Source organism: Montipora foliosa, chromosome 8 (assembly GCF_036669935.1).
Source record: "Montipora foliosa isolate CH-2021 chromosome 8, ASM3666993v2, whole genome shotgun sequence".
Classification (NCBI taxonomy): Eukaryota; Metazoa; Cnidaria; class Anthozoa; order Scleractinia; family Acroporidae; genus Montipora; species Montipora foliosa.
Window position 1 is genome coordinate 4,746,111 of NC_090876.1, and position 18,474 is coordinate 4,764,584.

Here is an 18,474-nt window from a genome sequence, read left to right on the forward strand (position 1 = left end):
AATGCTGGCAGGGCCAATCCGTAAATAAAAAGGAAAAAAGCCTAGGAATCCAATTGGTACTCATGGTAACTCCTACCATGGAAGAAGCAAGCCTTGGGATCGAGCTTGTTCGGAAGCGGTAGGCGAACTCGGTCCAACAGCAATGTCCTTTAATCGGAAAACAACAACGGTTCAAAACGGTAACAGTAAGATAAGGGCGAATTGTATAATTTTGCGAACGGTTTGAAAATAATGAAACGATGCCGGTCAGGCATGAACCAAAACCTTGATACGGCTCACTCGGGAAAAAAAAACAAAAAACATAATACGCTGCTCCTGATTGGACGTATCGTTTTCTGCTCGCGTGAAAAATGTAATACGCGACAATTGATTGGCTTTCTGCAACTTATACCAGTTTGTGAATGGAAATTTATTTCGCGCCTTTTTGGTGAGTAAATCTCAGTATGTATATCATAAAAAGCTTTACTTACTAGTTATCCTGACAAGTTAATAATTTTCATGAAAGAGCCTGTTTACCTGGTCGAAAAAATTCAAATTCGAAAATTAAATCGATCACACGCACCGCTTAACGAATTTTTCTCGAAACTAAATTTGGATGTACGTCAATCAAATGTTTCCATGACGAATTCGACCGCCTCCAAGTGAACAGGACTATTGCCATGGAAACATTTGATTGACGTCCACCCAAATTTAGTTTCGAAAAACAAAAAAAAATTCGACGAGGTGCGTGTGTGACTGATGTGACTGATGACCGCTGTAAATACGAATGCCAGACATCGAGATTTCGATATTTAGTAACTATTAATAACGATTAAGCCCGAAGATATTTCTCAAATTTCGAATACATGGCTTCTCACTTTAAGCTATTACAATGTACAGCGGTTATCAGTCACATGCGCCCCTCAACGACATTTTTTCACTTTTAGAAAATTATGGTGTTAAAAGACCGTGGGTAATGAAACAATACCACACCAAAAATTTTCTTTTCAGCAAGTGTTAACTACATAATCCATGCCTCTCACGCAATCGTTTTTAGGGTAGTGAGGACTAGTAATCGTACGCCTGTTTACCCGAAGGCAACAACTTACGTCCCGAAACGCAAGAAGGCAACATTCCTTTCCCACAGTTTGAACTGTGTAGCGTCCTGGCCAATCGCGATCCATTCATTCTCTGACGATGACCAATAAATTTTATGCTTACAAAGAAGTCCGTTTTTTCCGGCCATATGTTTTACTCCTGAATTTCCCGCAAAGTTTGTTCTCCATGTGACGTCACTTTCCAAAATTAAAGTAGGCAAAAATTTAATTAGCTAAAAAGCGGAAAAAGCTTGGTTTTCACAAGCGACGCAAGCATAGACGCAAGCACAAGAGAATCCTGTCAAAGTGAAAACGAGTGTAATCTTGAATTAACGGATCGTTTTCATTGAACCAACATCACAGCTGGCGTTGTGCTTGCGTTACGTCCCGTTTTCACACACCTCAAGCGAAAGCAAGTATAAACCGAAAGCAGAAGGAAAAGGAAAAAATTTGATCATTGCGCTTCAGGCTTGTGCTTATGCTTGGGTCAGACCCGTTTTCACAGTGAAATATGCGCTCTTGTTGTTGCCGTTTGTGCCTACACTAGCGCTTGTGCTTGCGTTGCTAGTGAAAACCAGGCCTAAGAGATTTTTTTTGTATTTTATTCGGCTTAAGGAATGTTGCTTACGGATAAGCAGGCGTTTGAAGTGGGGAAGTGAAAATACGATTCCCCTTAAAACGACTGCGCGTTGAAGGCTACAAGTGAAATCACATTATTTTGACGACTAAAATATTTTCACCAGTCCACTGATGGATTCTCAAGATTCCCAAGTTATCCCTTTGTACAATATAAACATTTTACAAAATTATTTACAAGATATTAACCTCTAAAATATTTGAACAAGCAGACGTTTGAGAACATTCTTCAACCTTCATTCCATACGAGGTTTGGAAATGTACACACACAGAGAAATTTCTCTTAGTATGTTAAATCCATGTGTCCCTAGATCGGCTAAATGCACGGTGACTTCGCCGATAGATTTGTACCTAGACATACAGTCAAAATCTAAAATTGTGAACATCAGAGTTTGTTGCTGAAGTTCTTGATACTCAATGTCGAACTCATATGCTTCATCAAACACAGGATTCAATGTCTCTCTGTGGACTTTGGAGATGAAAACTCGTCGGCGGCTTGGAACAAGTTGTGTTTTGACGTATACAGCAGGGAAGACTTCCTCATCTTTGGTTGGTAGGTTTTGTGCATTGTCAAGCTTAACTAGGAGCACGGACCTGCGAAAGAAGTTCATTAGACAAGTTCAAGTACCTCCAGTCCGTTAGGTTAGGGAACGTGAAAAAGTTTTCCGAAAAAGTCACTTTTTGACTGGAAAACTGCAAAAGTGGGTGAAACTGGTAATAGATAGATTTCCGGCAAAGCGCTCTGAAATATTAATGGCGTAATTAACGAGAAGATTCCATCACAGATTTGATTTCCGAGTCTTTTGACGTGCTCTCGACTCCAAGCGTTGTTTTGACATGATCATACCAACACAGCAAATGAAATGAACGATAAGGAGTTTCTCGAAAAAAACAGAAGAAAATTAAAATAGCCATTGAAACCATTGAAAAGACAAATGAAAAAAAAAAAAAAACTTACGTTTTCGAGGCATATCGATAATGATAATGAAGAGTGAAGGTCAGTCTACCTCTTCCGCCTTGTTCCTATATGATTCGAACAAAGGAAAGCAAAGAAACATACTCAACCACATATGACATTGGTCGTATTTACACTAGAGGACGTCTAGACGTATTAAACGTCTGGCCGTGAGTGCGACTAATATAATTAATAAGGGACGGCTAGAAATCAAATCATGTAATGATTTTCTTCAAAAGATGCCGGGATTTAATTACCAAAGAGACTGTGTACCCTTCATCGTTAAGTGCGTCTCGCTTTTATTCTATTAGACAGCTTAGACGTCTGAGAAGACTAACCATTTGTATAATCAAGGGTGCTCTCGATTGGGAAAGCCGGATCTGGGTTTTCGGATTTCCAATCAAACACAAAATCTCGAAACAGAATTTTTCGCAGATTTCACTCATTGGAAAACCATGTCAGGAAAGATTTCAATTAGCAAGATCCACGACAAAATCCGTTTCTCAGATTTTGTGCTCGATTGGAAATCCGAAAATCCAGATTTTAAGATCTAAATCCAGATTTTACAATCGAACGCACCCGTGGTGTACCAAACTAATCCTCCAAGAATTGAACTCTATTTTTATGCAAATACTTCCTTTTGTTTTAGTAATGCAATATGGCTGCTGGTCACGTGAGTGAATACGCGGCATTTAAGATGGACAAGTTTCTTAGCAATCACTTTCGACAAAATGGTGTTTGGTGTGTCGATCGAGAGGGTGGATTGGCGTAGAATTTAACTCCATCGAAACTAAAGGAATTTTACTTTGGAAGCATAAAAATTCCCATTAACAGGCATTTTGGATTTTATGACGTCACATGATTGGTGCTATATATTTAAGCGGAATTTTTTGTGTTTAACAAATATTTGGCAGAGAAGAGAGGTCATAAATTTCAGAATGGTGGTAAACAGGTACTAGAACAATATTTCCGACCGTTGTCAGCTCAGAGTAACTTCAAACCAGATTCGAAACCCGAAGTTTTTTGTAATAATTTAATATCAATTTGTCATAAGAGATGCGCTTTCTTGTTATTAAAATGCTCGTCACGATTTGCTTAGGGAAGACCGTCGCAAGTTTAATGGAACAATTCAGTTTAGCAGTTGTAACTCAGTCGAACCCATGTTCTACCATTGAACGATCGAGCCATCTGTAACAACACTGAGGGAAAGAAAATTTTTCGATTCTAACCTTGCAATGTTCTGTGATCGTTGGTTGAACCATGGTTGCTGTCAACATTGGCAAACTTTCCTTCTTTTTCGGCAACCATAAACTCCTAACCTCTTTTCTCTTTTCTTTCTTTTTGCTTTTCGCCACTTTGTCTTCACTTTCCTTCGAAGCTCTCCTGTCTCTTGTCGGTGCGTAGAGTCTCTTTTTCGAAGGTTCAGGACTAGAAGACGACAGAACTATATTTGGGGGGAAAAGCACTTTAGTCTCGGCGTCCCCGGCTCCTTGAGAAGATTTTTTTGCAAAAATTCTGAACGCTAAATAAATGAGAATTGCAACCACCGAAAAGCCAGCTGCGAAGGAACCAGCGATGACATAGCCTCGCATCCTTCAGCTGAAAGAAGGACAAAACAAAGACATCAGGAAGCATAACTATCTTAAGAATGAATAATTAATTGCAGCTGAAACAATAATGGCTGGAAAAATATAAGAACTCGCACAATGACAATTAGCTTCAATAACCATCAACTTGACATAAACAAATCGATTAAGGTGGTTTTAAAAACAATGTTCATTGTTTTGTTACTCGTCTAAAGTTCAACCGGGTTTTGCGACCCATTTTCGCGAAAAGTTTCTCAAAATAAAGGCATACCAATCACTTGAGATTTCCCTGATTCTTCGAAATTAATTTAGTAGGACCAACTGGATGATATTTCATCCTGATGAAAAGAAATATCGATGCTTTCTTGAAGGCTTACCACGTGGTAACTTCAGACTTGAAGAAGTGTGCAGTGTTAATTAAATTCGTATTCTGTTGTACAAAGCACGTGATCCATGGAAGCGGAAATTATCGCACGGTTGCGAAAAAGTAACAAGAGTGTGTCAAATTGGTGGAAAAGACTATTTTTACTCCAGTTGAAGGATTTCTCTTATGCCAATTCTTAGCTTTTTCTCTTCGTTAAATTTCATTATCTTTTAACTTTTACAAAACGCTATTCCTATTGGTCGAGGACCCATTCAAAAAATCACCCATAAAATTTCCTGCCTAAGTCTCCGTCTGAGTTCCAGTTCCACGGAAATTGTTCATGCAGTCATAAAGTAATCATATTATCAGAGAGAGAGTTAAATTTCATTTTATACTTCTTGTGAACCAAGAGGTGCATCTAGTGTCAAGGTATTCCCCTTACTATAATGATATGTCCTAGCTTCAGATGTTTCCTGCAACGCCGGTAAGTTGACGTCTCGGCATGTTTTGACGACATAACTGCATCGCACAACTCACATAACTAATTGCGCACAACACATCGTCGACTTACAATTACAGGGTTTGGTTTAAATATAATTATATCCTGCTTCGCTTTAATACTTTCGGACTGCTCAGGTTTCTTTATCATTTTTTGGACCTCTAAACTTTCAAGATGAGATAGTTTTGTAACAACCTGAATAATTTAAAACTAACGAAATCTTATAATACAGACATTCAGGATTTACGGCTGGTCTTTCATATACAGGATCCGAAATAATTAATGGTTCTTTTGTTCTCCGCCATTTTAGTCTAGTACATAAAAGTCTACGCGCAAAAAAAAGCAAGTTGTCGTATCGCCCAAGCCATTTCTGCATACGTTGGAGAAAGAAATTACGATTCATAGTAAGACGTGAAAACCAAACGAAATTGTACAGCATGCAAGAAATAACGTAAGAAATATTAAAGAAGGCATCGACAAAAAACAAATAAAAGGAAACTTGAGAAACTGATATTTTGGTTTCGGATTTTAGCTTGTTCTTCAGAACACATCGAAAGGTGCGGTAAATTTAGTAACAATGTTTGGATTTACCTTTTTTGCAGCGTCGTGGTCAATTGGTCAAGCCTCGGTAAAAACCGAGCTTTTGTGACACATCGTAGGACAACTACCGTAAGCCGCTCGTGCATGCAAATGAATAATACATCGCACCTTTAACCTCGTGCGGTCGTCAATTTGAAATTTAGAATCGATCGACTCCGCATAAACCTTTCGTTATATTCGATTACTCCAATTGTATCACAGCAGCATTGACAATCTGTCGTGTACAATCTGTTCAAGACGCAGTGAATGTATCGATTCCCCAAAGATAGGTTCAATTACTTCTGCAGGAAGGGTAAAGGGTAAAGGGACTTTCACCTGTTACCTAGAAACTCAACATGTTTGCGGAAATCACAGATTCGAAAACAGATGAAAAGTTAAAGAAATGGCTTTATCAATTTATGGTGATTCGAGGATACTAGGAAAAATGCGAGTACTATCCTTTGGAGGAGTCGAACTCTACCACTGGACTGCTCAGTATGAAAGACTCGTTGAGGTAGGCTTTCATGAGCCATTAAAGCTTGTAGTTTTAAAATCAATACTTCACCTTAAATGACAGAAGATCATGCAGAATCGTTTGCACCGATCGAGTGTTAAACTGGCATTCTATCCTTCAGTCCCAAATACTTTGGGATGTGACTTTCGTTGAGCGTCAATTTCATTTTGACAAGAAGGTAAGTTTGACAACAAAGTAGAAAACAAGTTGAAACCGAAAAAAGCTGAAACTGACCAAAGTAGACTGAGTTGAAAACAAGTAGAAACCAAACCGGAAAATTCCAACTGTCATCAATCATCCCAGTCCGGTTATAACGAGGGAATCAAGAAAGCAGGAAGTTTTAAGATGACTCACGAGCAACAGATCGAAACTCGTTAAATACGGAAAACCAGGAAACTTTCTTGTCTGTGAGCAAACAAATTCCTTCCGCTTTGTCTTGGTTTCAATTATTCCAAATGTTACGGTTTCGTTTGCTCTTTCGTTCACCTACCGCATTTTGCGAGAGTTTCGTAAATGTATCTAGTTCAATGGTTCTCGAGCACAGGACAAACTGACCGGTTGTGCATACTCGTTTGCCATGACTTTGCCCCGCTGTTTTCATATTTTTTCTTTCTCTATTATATCAAAGGTATTAAAAGTACCCAGCTGCCAAACGCTGGTGTCCTCACGAGCAAAATCGTAACGTGCTAGTTATTGAAAGTTAAGCAAGTTTCGGGAGGAAAACTCGCGATGGAACGCCCGGAGGTATAACAGTCTTCTTTGTTCAATTAGCCATGCCTGTGAATATTTTGAAAAAATTGAGACGCATCTCAAAAAAACCAACCGAAAAAGGAAATTATTATTAAAAAGCCATTTGTGCCCGGGTGTCATCAAAATTACAAACCCTACAAAATGATATAAAAACCTTTTTTTAAATATCCTAATCTTTTTTATCACAAAACCTCTTCAGTTAAGAAAGACAATCAAACGTGCAACCACAATTAGCCCTTTTTCGCTTATTGCCACCTGGGAGACTGTTCGTACAGTAAGAAAAACCGAGGGAAGAACGAGAAAGGAACGCTTATAAATTTCTTTCAACGACGAAGCTCGCTTTTCGTGACTTAAGGGACAACAAAAATTTCGTCCGGGTTTAATAAACGTTTTTGCCATAATTCCTGAGTTCGTTCATCTTGTGCAAACAAGCCAAACTGTACGTGAATTCATTTTGGTGGACTGTGTTGAAGCCTTGACGGAATTTGCTGTTGCGTGTTACGTTTTCCTTAAAACGGGAGATTTGTACATATTTTTATTGCCGTGGATTCGAGAAGAAAGGAAAGAAAATGTACAGAAGTTCAAAACGTACGTGGAGAGCTATGATATTGTCTGGTGGCGCTCTCGTTAAAGTCGGAGAGAGGCAATGGCAAGTGCGACGCTTCGCGCAAATTGGTTTCGCCATTTAGTGAGTTCGCGCCAGCTAAACCCTAGCTGGGGGTAATCCCAAGGTGAACCAGGAGAAGACGAGGGTTGTTCCGTGCTGCGGATAGCGGTTTAAACTGTGACAAAATGGTAGGGCCACTATTGATTCCTGTTTATTCAGGAAAGTATGTCTCATTTATTCAAAGCACTTTTTCTCGAGCTTCATTTAATTGATTGTTCTTCACCTTAACAGCGAAAAGGCACCAGAGCAAAATCAATTTGTGACAACTACCTCGCTCTCGTGAGATATATAGTTGTTACTGACAGAGCATGCTTCAGTAAAAGACACCCTAAAATGTAAGGCTTGAAAATGCTTAAAAACAACATCATAAAAAAATGCGATATCAGCTGAGGTCAACACCGCCCGCTAGTTTTAATTGACTCACCTAATTATATGTCGGTAGTGAAAAGTTGAATGATCCACGGCTTTCGATCCGTCTTTCTTGTTTTAAGTTGTCCCGACGTGTATATTAAATTTGTAAATGATAAAACTCCACACTTTGATTTCAAAGCTGTAAAGAATAAAGACAATATACTCCTTAAAAAATATTGCCTTCATTAAGGGAATTTAACTGCAAGAGAACTGATGACTTTGTTAGGATTTTAAAATTGTACTTATTTCTTCAGCTGTGTACAAAGATCTCACAAAAGCAGACTTAAGTTTTCCGCGTTCAGTAAAAGATGTGAAAAAATGAAATTAAGATAGCGTTTTTTCAAATTTTACCAGAGAGTAATATTGCAAGGTCTTTTTCAATTCCAACAGTTGAAGATAACAGTGACTTAAACCTACCGAGTGTGAGAAGAGGTGACATGATCAAGCGGTAGCAAAAATTTTCCCAACAATTTCAAAGTACCAAAACTTTGTCATGGTGAAATTCTTAGAGCTGCAATCGAAGAAGGCTATAACTCCGTTAAATCTCTATCCGTTATTTGCGATTATTGATCCCTCAACGGTTGCAACTTGTGTTGTGACATTAAGCTAATTTGAATTGCAAAATGAGTAACGTTTTTTTCCACGACCCCCGAGGCCGGATGAAAATTTGAACAAAGGGCGCTTCGTAAACATGCCGAAACATCCAATCGAATATCTATCATGTTAATAAGGAGTTCACGACACACCAGTTTTTTCTTGTTCAATTTTAAATGAATGCGGAAAAAAGAGACCAACCATAACAAAAAAGCAGCAGACATCTGGATGAAATGCAAATGAACGTTGTTCAACCGTATTAAACCACAACGGTTTGGTGGAATTGTATAATTGGGAAGTTCTTTAAGTCATAACGGAATATACAACCACTCGATCGATGTCCAATATCATTCGAAGAGAAAGAGTAGTAGTCAGTCACGCTCGTGACTCTAAAGAATTTTGTCTCCTGAAAATTTATTAGTGATTAACCGCAACATAGCTTTATTAAGTTTGCATGATTGTTATGTTATGATCAAAATCAGCAAATTAAAGAGAGCGTAAATACAAAGCACTGTTTCGAAACTTGTTCCGCTGTTAATTGCTGACTGGCGGGTGTTCAATTCGAGATATATGAACTTTAAAATATGATTTTCGCTGATTGTTCCTGATGAATAGTGAGTCCGCCGCTCCAGTCCATAGCTGTGGTTAACGACCAAGCGGTTCTTTTAAAATGAAAAGTTCGTTCGTTGTCCCCTACAAAGGACTGGAAAGACCCAGGATTTCCGAGAGACGATCAGATCCTGACGACTGAACGAATTAGGTGACCAGCTGGAACTCAAAATAATCTGTTATTCAATATCCTGGAGAGGGATGCTTTCACCAGTGCTCCACTGGAACTGAAAAGCAAGGTTGACTGATGATCTGTATGGTTCGACTAGAGGCTCACTCCTTGAGCATCAGTCTGCGTAACTGTCAACACAAGACTGGTTTTCACTAGCGACGGAGTCGGAGTCGTAAACAGAAGCGCAGAGCGACTCGATCTAGCGAAAATCAAACTGTTGGAGTCGAAAGCAGAATGCCGATTCCGCTTATGACTCCGTCGCTTACGATCCAGTGAAAGTGTGAGTCGGAAGCAGAAGCGGAAGAATAAACCAATGACAATGCTCGATTCCAAGCATTGTGATTGGTTGGTTCTTCCGCTTCTGCTTCCGACTCCGCGACAATCTAGTTTTCACTGGATCGTAAGCGACGGAGTCATAAGTGGAGTCGGAAGAAAATAGGAACGTTCTGATTCTTCCGACTCCGATTTCGTCGAAATTATGACTCCGCTTACGGCTCCGACTCCGCCGCTAGTGAAAACCAACCTTTAAGCGACTGGAACGCCACCGAAAGCCAGTCTAGTCTTTAACAAGTATAAAAATCGTGCTGCATGTGAAGCACGCATTTTTGCGGTACTCTAGAAAACACCGAGATGAAATCGCCACATTTGAGGTTTCGACGACAAACACAGTACCGCAGTACCACAGTTTCTTTAGAAACTAGAAATTTGTGAGCATACATCTATAAATCTTTCCTTCTCGGCGTTCAAGGCAACGGTTTTCCAAACAATCTACTCAGCTGTAGTGTACTTTGCCAGCATTCGATATTTTCACATTCCCTTAATACACTTTGTTTGCTCCCCCCAAACTTTGCATAAACCATTGTTTTCAAGTGCTCTTGGGACACTGCATATTCCCAAGAGCATTTGAAAACAATGGTTTATGCAAAACTTGAGGGGCAAACAAAGTGTATTATGAGGAATGTGAAAATAGTGAATTGTAGAAGACCAACAAGCTTGTGCAACTATTTATTTTTAGGTAACGTTTTCGTTGGCACTCTTGTGCATGGCAACACTGGCAAAAATAAGGGCAGACGCTTTTAGAGGAAACGCTGAACGCTTTTGGCTCACTGGTCCCTGCCGTTTCTGCGTTGCGAAAGCAGGAATATTTGTTTAATGCGGTTTGTTAGCTGCCAGTAGTCAGTTAGGGAGGTGCGGTGGCCTCATGGTTAGATTGTCGACTCCGGATCGAGTGGTTCGGGTTCTGGTCTTGGCCGGGGACATTGTGTTGTGTTCTTGGGCTCTCACCCAGGTGCCGGTTGCTCGAAGCCTGGTTAGCGCTAACCGTTGGTTAAGAGGTGTCAAAATGTGTAGGTTTCCATGGTATTTAACGCTGGTTAGCGCTTACCATGCTTCGAGCAACACGGGCCAGGTGTATAAATGGGTACCGGCGAAAATGCTGGGGGTAACCCCGCGATGGACTAGCATCCCACCCAGGGGGGGAGTAGAAATACTCCTAATCGCTTCATGCTACGGAAACCGGAGATAAGCGCCGGCCTGATGGACCTTCCTAGGCTCGTAACAGAGACTTTACCTTTTTTCCTTACCTAGTAGTCAGTTAACAATTATTCCACTAGCGCGAGTTGGACATGAGATGATAGGTTAGCTATAATAACCTCATATCCAACAAGCGCGAATTGGAATTATTGTTTTATTAAAAACGCCCACAAATTGTGAATAACTCGTCCCTACTTTATTTTGTAAAAACAACAAAACTGATGCGAACAGATACTGATATTTGTAGAGAATGGTATAGTAGCTCATATACCATGATGGCTAAGCCAATCAAAGCTCGAGAATGAGAAGATTATCATCAACTTAGAGGTATCATCTTGAAGCAATAATAAATTCTCACGACAAGCAAAAAAGAGGTCTATGGCACTAGTTAGAAGAACGACTATTAGATCATGGCTCCTTCGTTCAGAGGCACTTAATCGGTCTGAAATCAAAGCAATCAAATGCGGCATAACTCCGGGCCCCAACCAGCTACTCCCGTCCCGTCTTCGTCCCGTCAACGTCCCGTCACTCACGGGCTTCATGTTTCTAACGTTTTGAGTAAAGTGTTGTGGTTTTATTGACGAATTACCCTTCATTTCAATTTAATCGTTTGGCAATAGTAAAATGTTAAATTAACTGTGTTGATAAGGTGGATTAAACACCACAACGAAGCTCAAAATCATGACATTTCGAGCTTTTGATAGCTCTTGTCAACAGGCCAATTGAGCAACAACAATATTCTCGCAGGCGTCCAAAGTCTCGAGTTTTGATGTCTCTCACTTTCTGAACCTAAAATGTTTGTAGCCAGCGTAAGGGCCTGCTTCAACGTGCATTTATTTGTTAGTGGAAGTACTCATCAACTTGCCGATCACTTTAGCGATGTTTCGAGGGAAACAGGCTTTTGCTTATTTTGTTGTGCGAAAGGTCGTTGTGCCCCGTGTCACGTTGGACAACAAATACAATCGACGAGATACTGAAAGGAGACTCCATGTATTTGAGAGCTTTTGAACGACAAACTATACTACTGTAGATGCTGAGCCAGTAACTTTTAGTCTATACTAAAACAGTGAATAGCGTTCAAAGCGAGTTCTGATTGGCTTCTCAAACTCCGGACATATTTTGCTATATATACCAGATGGAGCTTGTTGTCCAGCTGATGAACAAATCAATCGCCCACTGACTGAGGCAAACAAATCAAACGAAATGCTTGTTGAAGCACGACTTCAAACAACGGAGTATTTAATTCAAACGACAGGAAAATAGAAAACCGAATGGTTCCGATTTTATAGCGATATCAACATATTAACAATGAGCAGTGCCATTTACATCAGGCATAGTGAATCAAATACATAGATACAACTATCTTCAGATTTCATCAAAACGTGTATGATTCGCGTAATGAAACAAATACTGTAGTCTTTCACTTTTTAAAATAATAACTTATGTCGCACTCTTCCCTTCCTGTCGCAATTCCCTGGCATCACTACAAAAAATTGTCGCAATGCATTTTGGCCCCTGAAAAAGCTTCCATCTCATAAAACTTGAACTTGAAAATAATTTTGATTGACATAAAACGGGTAATACGATACTGATGAACTTAAACTTAGAAAAAAAGCGAGACAAAAACAAGGAGAATGTCACGGTTTAGTTTTGATTTCTTTGTAAGGCTTACAAAAATGTCAAAACTGAACCGTGACACTAACAGCCTTACAAAAAGGTCAAAACTGAACCGTGACATTCTTCTTCTTTTTTTTCTCGATGTTTTTCCAAGTTTAACGAAATACGGGTTGAGACTGTTGAGCTACCCTTACTGGGCTTTCTTCATTTATTCATAGCTATTCATAGTCGCAAGTTCACAATTACTGTCATTTTCTTTCTTCTCAAGAGTACCCTCGCAGCACATGACTTCCTATTAGCAACCTCTAGTTAATTAATTAATTAATTAATCTTGACACCAAATTCACGGTTTCTTTATTGGGATACGCGCCAACCATTTGTGGCATTCGTTTACCAGATAGCTGTAGATACATCTTACCAAAACGCCTCCTTTTGGACATTTTAACTATCTATTTCCTGTCAACATGTTTTTAAATAGCTGCACGTTCCATTTGCAGCACATTTCTCTGACCACTGTACCTCACGAATTCTGACGTCACGTTGAATTTTGGCAAAAACTTGAGGGCTGTGCGTACTTTAAAGCAAGAAATTTTGACGTAATAACCAAACAAAACTGTTTTTGAGCTTTGTTTCTCTATTGGTATTTCAACGCCTCGTGTAGTGAAGTAATCAGTCATTGCATTGCCACAAGCGAATCTAGTCCGTTTGCATCTATTGTAGTTTAGATTACACATCATGGGAGTATGTAGTTTTCACGAAAATATTGCTCCTGACGAAAGGGGTCATAGTGCATTTTCAAACTCTATAGAGAAATTTTAAGTTCCTACTTTGCTTCAAAAAGAGTAAATCAAAGTGAAAGAACATAAAGGTCTCCTTGAGCCGATTGTGTTTAAACGTCAAGCATGTTCGTCCGAAACGATTTGAGATTTACATTCGAATCGAACCCTGCTGTCGATGAACTTAACATATGCGTGTCATTACGTTTCAAACATTTATGTGGATGCTATACAAGCGAGAATAGCGCGAATGTTCGCCTATAAAGCCTTGATTTCTATCTTAGACCACTTTCTGATAAGAAGGAAAGTTCGTAATGTTACCTGAAGTGGGAGTCCTTTTCGTTGAGCTTGTCTTCCCGGTTAAGTTAATTGCTGCAGTCCATTTCTAAACTCAGTTGAGTCATTAATAATATAAAGAACCGTACTTGATACTCTGACAGCTGAAAAGCTATTGAGTTCGTCCTCGCGATATCACAAAACTCAAGATTCTAAATTTCTGTGGCAGAAAATTCGAAAGATGATATCTGAGAAAGAGAAGCCTGTCTCGTGTTACTGTGGGAAGTCAGTTGAAATAGGACCCTATCAAAATATAACATTAATTAATAGCTGCTTCGATTATTTCAATTTGGTCGATTTTTAAGACTAAGAATCGAGTCCATGTAAGCACATGAGTGCTATTTCAGAAAACAACGCTCCGTCGCAATGCTTTGTTTATTTACAGTGTTTGTGTGCTGTTTCAGTTAGAAGTGATAATATTGTCATGCGAGGGCGAGAAATCTTGAATGTATAAATCAACATATTAGAAATGGAGTGGGCTGACCGCTTAGTAACACAGGGCGCCCAAGAGCAGAGAAATCAAAATACCTTGTATCCTTTACAAGAACTGGTTTTTGCTGCCACCTTTGAATTCTGTCCAAAGCCGTTGTTTATAGAAGACACATCTCGAAATTTTAAACCATTTTCAAAGGAAGTTAGTAGCACTAGATAACGTCTAAATTATCATTGCTAGGGGGCTTGGGTTTAGAGACAAATTTTATTCATATGAACAGGTAAGGTTGCCCTGCTGCTCGGGTCTCGTAACCACACGCGGTTTGCAAAACACTGGGCATCGAGTCTGCGCAATGGAAAGGAAGCGACACTTCCCACTTCTTTGTCGAAAAAGAAACGAGGTGATGTTTGATTCAAGCGTCTGAAAAGGTGCTTTCCTTTGTGCTCATCTAATTTTCGGTCCTACTTCTAAACAAAAACCTCAAATCAATGAGAGCAGACCGAAGTAAAGAAGGCGTGGAGCAAATTCGGAAGCAGCCATAAGTGAGGGTGCAAATGAGATTAACCTTGTACTTGCGAGGTGTGAATCAATCCCATTTGTTCGTAGAGACCAGAGAGGGTCTTCTTTCGGTAAACGGATGTCATGTTTAAAGACAACAACGAAATTCCCTTTTTAGATATTCTTGTCAAGCGCTTCCCAAACAACACTTTCATGACATCTATTTACCGAAAGAAGTAACCTGTTCCAGTCTCACAGATGGTAGGGAAAGAGAAAAAAATGGGTGCGAAAAATGAGTGGGGGCTTGAGTCGAGGCGAGGCGAGGCGCCTCGACCCAAGCCCCCACTCGCTTTTCCCACCCAGTTGTATTCGTTTTCCCTACTATCTGGGAGCTTGGAACAGGCTACGAAAGAAGACCCTCACTGGCCTCTTCACCAAATGGGATTCATTGACACCTCGCACCCTCACATGTCGCTGGTTCAGAATTTGATCCGCACGATTTCTTTAATTCAGTCTGCTCTCAGCGGTCTGCTAAAACCTCTCCTTCAAAATGGTTACCCTCACGGAATAATCACATACAACATAACGATGTTCTGAACAAAAACCTAAAAAATGTAGCACGTTTTTGTCTTGTGCATATTCTGTCTTGCCAGCTAGCGCATATTTGCTTAATTAAACGTACCGCGACCTTGTTATCGTGCTAACAATTTATTTTCAGTTTGCCCAAACTTCGATCAGCCCTGAGTACTCGGTTGATTCTCTATTCGTCTTTACACTTCAGTGTCTAACTTTTCAGCAAACTACATAACTACCTATCACAACCGCAATAGTAATAATGCAATAGTGAATAACAGTTCATGATCAACAATAAAAGACAGACTGCCTCTTTTGTCAATCAAGCAGTTTATGCCAGCGCGCCACTGGCTTATTGTTTATGCGCATCTCATTCCAGTGTTCAAATTGATTCCCCGTTGAAGATGGTCCTAGAATTACTTTCCCTATTAACTCGTCCTCAATTCTCCTGGCATTCTCATTGTTCACGGCCAACATGAAGCTCGTTTGGTGCAGAATTCCGACTGGGATGTGAAACGTCAGAGTCTCGTTAAACACTGGGTTGCTATTGGGTTCCTTTGACACCGTCTTCTTTTGCTTCAATATTTTGGCTTGGTGGATGAGCGACACTTCAACATAAGCAGCTACGAAAGAGGCTTAAAACAATTAGCATTTTATTTGTGGTACAGGAGAAATAGTTTCTTATACACTACGTAATAAAAATAGGTGAGTTGGTGAGTGAGATCACTGAAAAAATCCACATGTGAGGCCACTGAGTGTCCGATTCCCGGAGTTGAGGTTACACGTGGGCTGCGTTTGTTGGTTCTTTACACTGCTTCGAGAGTTTTCCCACCGTTGTTGCATTTTCACTTCAATTGTAGGCTACCTTATAAGTAGAGCATTTTTGCTCGGCTCAGTGTAAGATTAAAGATATTCTCCAGATTATAACTTCTTGTAATTGTTCAAGAAGAAACTTCGTTTGCAGCTGCGTAATACGACGAGCATTTTGATGTCTAACCGACTGAAAATTGCGCACATTATTTTTTGGCACCTGAACAGACTTGAATTCCAAGAGTAACCTGAGAGGTGTGAACTATCAATTGATAATAATGATAATTAATTAAGTATTATTTACGGGCCAGAACTGCCCAGTGGTTAGGGCGCTTGCCTTGAGATCCGGGGATCCCGGATTCAAGACACGTTCTGACCACTCGTTGAATTTGTTCCCGGTAGTCCCTGGTTCAACTTCTCAGCTGCACTTGTAAATAGTCAACTAGCTTGCCTCCGGCCAGTTGGGATTCTTAACAGTTGTCGTTGAATGTTCTGTTCTGTCGTGGTTGTGATTCATTGGCCCTGAAAAGCCCCTATGGGGAGTGGTCAATTAAGTATATGGATATATGTAAGCCATGAGGGGAACTTAAGGGTGCCTTATATTGACCGTATTTAGGAATAGGAATGCATGGAATAGAAGTTAGAAATCCTTCGTTTTTACAGAGATTCAAATTAAAATTGTCAAACACCTGCTAAAATGATATTTTGCAGATATCTCTATTATCCTTTTTGTTTCAAAACGCCAGACATACCGTTTTAAATTCATCGCTCCAAGTATTCTTATTCCGGAAAAGGGTAAATCGAACGCACCCTAAATTTCCAAGGTGGTTTGGATCGCAAGTGGCAGCCCTATGTGCAGGCCACATTCTTATTGAGCACGAATGATTCACAGGTGGCTCCACGATGTCTGTGGAGCAGGAGGGATTCTACACGTGAACAACTAACAACATAAACACCTATTAACAAGAGAATACTTCACATTTGTTTCCAATTTGGTACGTTATTGTTAGCGTGAGTACAGTGCAATTACTATTATAATCTATCTACTCGAGAACAACTCGCCTGGATCTTCTTTGTCCTCACTTTGAGGAAGATTTCTTGCGCGGATTATCACTATCGTTAATCTCTCCGTGAGTCTGAGATACCCCAGGGATATCATTAATTCTCCAAGGACACCAGATGCCTGAAAGTTAATAGAAAATAAAATGATACCACCCTGCTTGGCAGAAGGGATCTCCTCGGTGTTTTGTCAGGCATGAAAATCATTGCATCAACATTTATTTTGCGCAAAGGTCAGTATACAAATATGCACTTGCTTAGTTTTTCCCATTTTACCTTTTGAACAGTATAAATGTCACGGAAAAGGAGTATCTTCCTTGACAAGCTGAGTCCTCGCGCTTCAAGATCAGCCAGATGTTCGGTGTGGTAGCCAAGGGGTTCGTGTTGCGAGAAGCGATCAAAGCAACATAACGTCATCTTTAAGCTCTGGGCCTGCAGTTTCTCGTACGTTATACGAAATTCAAATGTCTCATTAAACTCTGAACTCTTAACTGCTTCCGTTTGGAACGAACGGTGATTCATGGGAAGGATTTTTAACGTGACGTAATAATTGATGTTACTGTCTTGGGCGGACGGAATTTCTCTTAACTGTACCTCGTGGATAGTAACCATTAGAGTTGATCTGTATGAAGAAGTAACAAGAAAAAATGTCCATTTTTCAGGAAGACTTTTTTCTGTATTCTAGTCGTCTACGAGAGCGAGGTCAAACAACTTTTTCCCGACAATAATTTCGGTACACCATCACGCTCAAGTCACGCACACTCAAAGGCACGTCACGTACTCTTCACATACGCTACATAGTTGCACTTTCAACGAAGAGTTCGTTCCACTTCAAGTGCAAGGAGAAAATATGTCTAATTTAAACATTGTCATTAAATGAAACCAGCAAATGACTAAAATTAAGTTTAAGAGTCTAATTTAAAATTACCTTATGGAATCGTACAGCAGGGAGAATTTTATTTTCCCGGCAATTTTCTCTGGGAAGACGTTTGTATCTGGCCCTGAATCCAAAAGCTTTTCTTCACTCTGCAAAGAACCTCAAATTCATATTATCTCAATCTCCAATCCAAGACCACAATTTTTTACTGGCTATAAGAAGTCTTAGTAGAAATAGGCAATACGGGTCAATTCTAACAAGGCAATTTTTAAAAAGAGGCGATTATCCGTCTAGTTAGGGCCTGATGACATAAAGGGGGGGGGGGGGGGTGCCCCGCTGACTGAGTAACCCGTCGGCAATCGAGCTACCCTGGGCGAGACAACTTTTCGCCTTTTTCTTTACAAGTCGCTGCAGTCAAGCGTTTACATGCTAGACAGGGTAACCCACCGTTTTGCCATGTAAATGGTTGGTGACGGGTTACCCCGCTTAACCGAGGTGAGAAGACCGCGAAAACATGGCGGCTCGAAATTACTATTCCGGGGAATTGCAG

At 40.0% G+C, this 18,474-nt stretch overlaps 2 protein-coding genes across 4 annotated transcripts in view; both read right to left on the reverse strand.

Annotated features, from left to right (window-relative positions):
* Positions 1 to 132: 132 nt before the first annotated feature.
* Positions 133 to 13,908, reverse strand: LOC138012595 (synaptotagmin-C-like). Of its 3 annotated transcripts, none has more exons than XM_068859397.1 (5): positions 13,660 to 13,908; positions 8,051 to 8,176; positions 3,897 to 4,266; positions 2,671 to 2,735; positions 133 to 2,306 (listed from the first exon to the last, which is right to left on the reverse strand). In XM_068859397.1, exons 3-5 carry the CDS (start codon positions 4,257 to 4,259, stop codon positions 1,949 to 1,951), a joined length of 786 nt encoding a protein of 261 aa, XP_068715498.1. In that variant the 5' UTR covers positions 4,260 to 4,266; positions 8,051 to 8,176; positions 13,660 to 13,908; the 3' UTR covers positions 133 to 1,948. The 3 variants fall into 3 exon arrangements, with proteins under 3 accessions (XP_068715498.1, XP_068715499.1, XP_068715500.1); XM_068859398.1 differs by lacking the exon at positions 13,660 to 13,908 and adding an exon at positions 8,455 to 8,640; XM_068859399.1 differs by lacking the exons at positions 8,051 to 8,176; positions 13,660 to 13,908 and adding an exon at positions 6,261 to 6,422.
* Positions 13,909 to 14,352: 444 nt separating this feature from the next.
* Positions 14,353 to 18,474, reverse strand: part of LOC138012594 (synaptotagmin-10-like) — a 12,117-nt gene continuing 7,995 nt past the window's right edge. The window contains exons 3-6 of the mRNA XM_068859396.1: positions 17,976 to 18,073; positions 17,324 to 17,669; positions 17,051 to 17,171; positions 14,353 to 15,801 (exon numbers count right to left, since the gene is read on the reverse strand). Of these exons, the coding sequence (XP_068715497.1) occupies positions 15,497 to 15,801; positions 17,051 to 17,171; positions 17,324 to 17,669; positions 17,976 to 18,073 (870 nt within the window). The 3' untranslated portion in view covers positions 14,353 to 15,496. The remainder of the gene's footprint in view (positions 15,802 to 17,050; positions 17,172 to 17,323; positions 17,670 to 17,975; positions 18,074 to 18,474) is intronic.

What these genes read in the sequence shown, in the direction of transcription:
- LOC138012595 (XM_068859397.1), bottom strand. Translation starts at nt 4,259, where the DNA reads ATGCGAGGCTATGTCATCGCTGGTTCCTTCGCAGCTGGCTTTTCGGTG. An exon ending in CGATCACAGAACATTGCAAG is followed by an intron (nt 2,736 to 3,896) that starts GTTAGAATCGAA and finishes CGAATCATATAG; the next exon opens with GAACAAGGCGGAAGAGGTAG. An exon ending in TATCGATATGCCTCGAAAAC is followed by an intron (nt 2,307 to 2,670) that starts GTAAGTTTTTTT and finishes CTTCTTTCGCAG; the next exon opens with GTCCGTGCTCCTAGTTAAGC.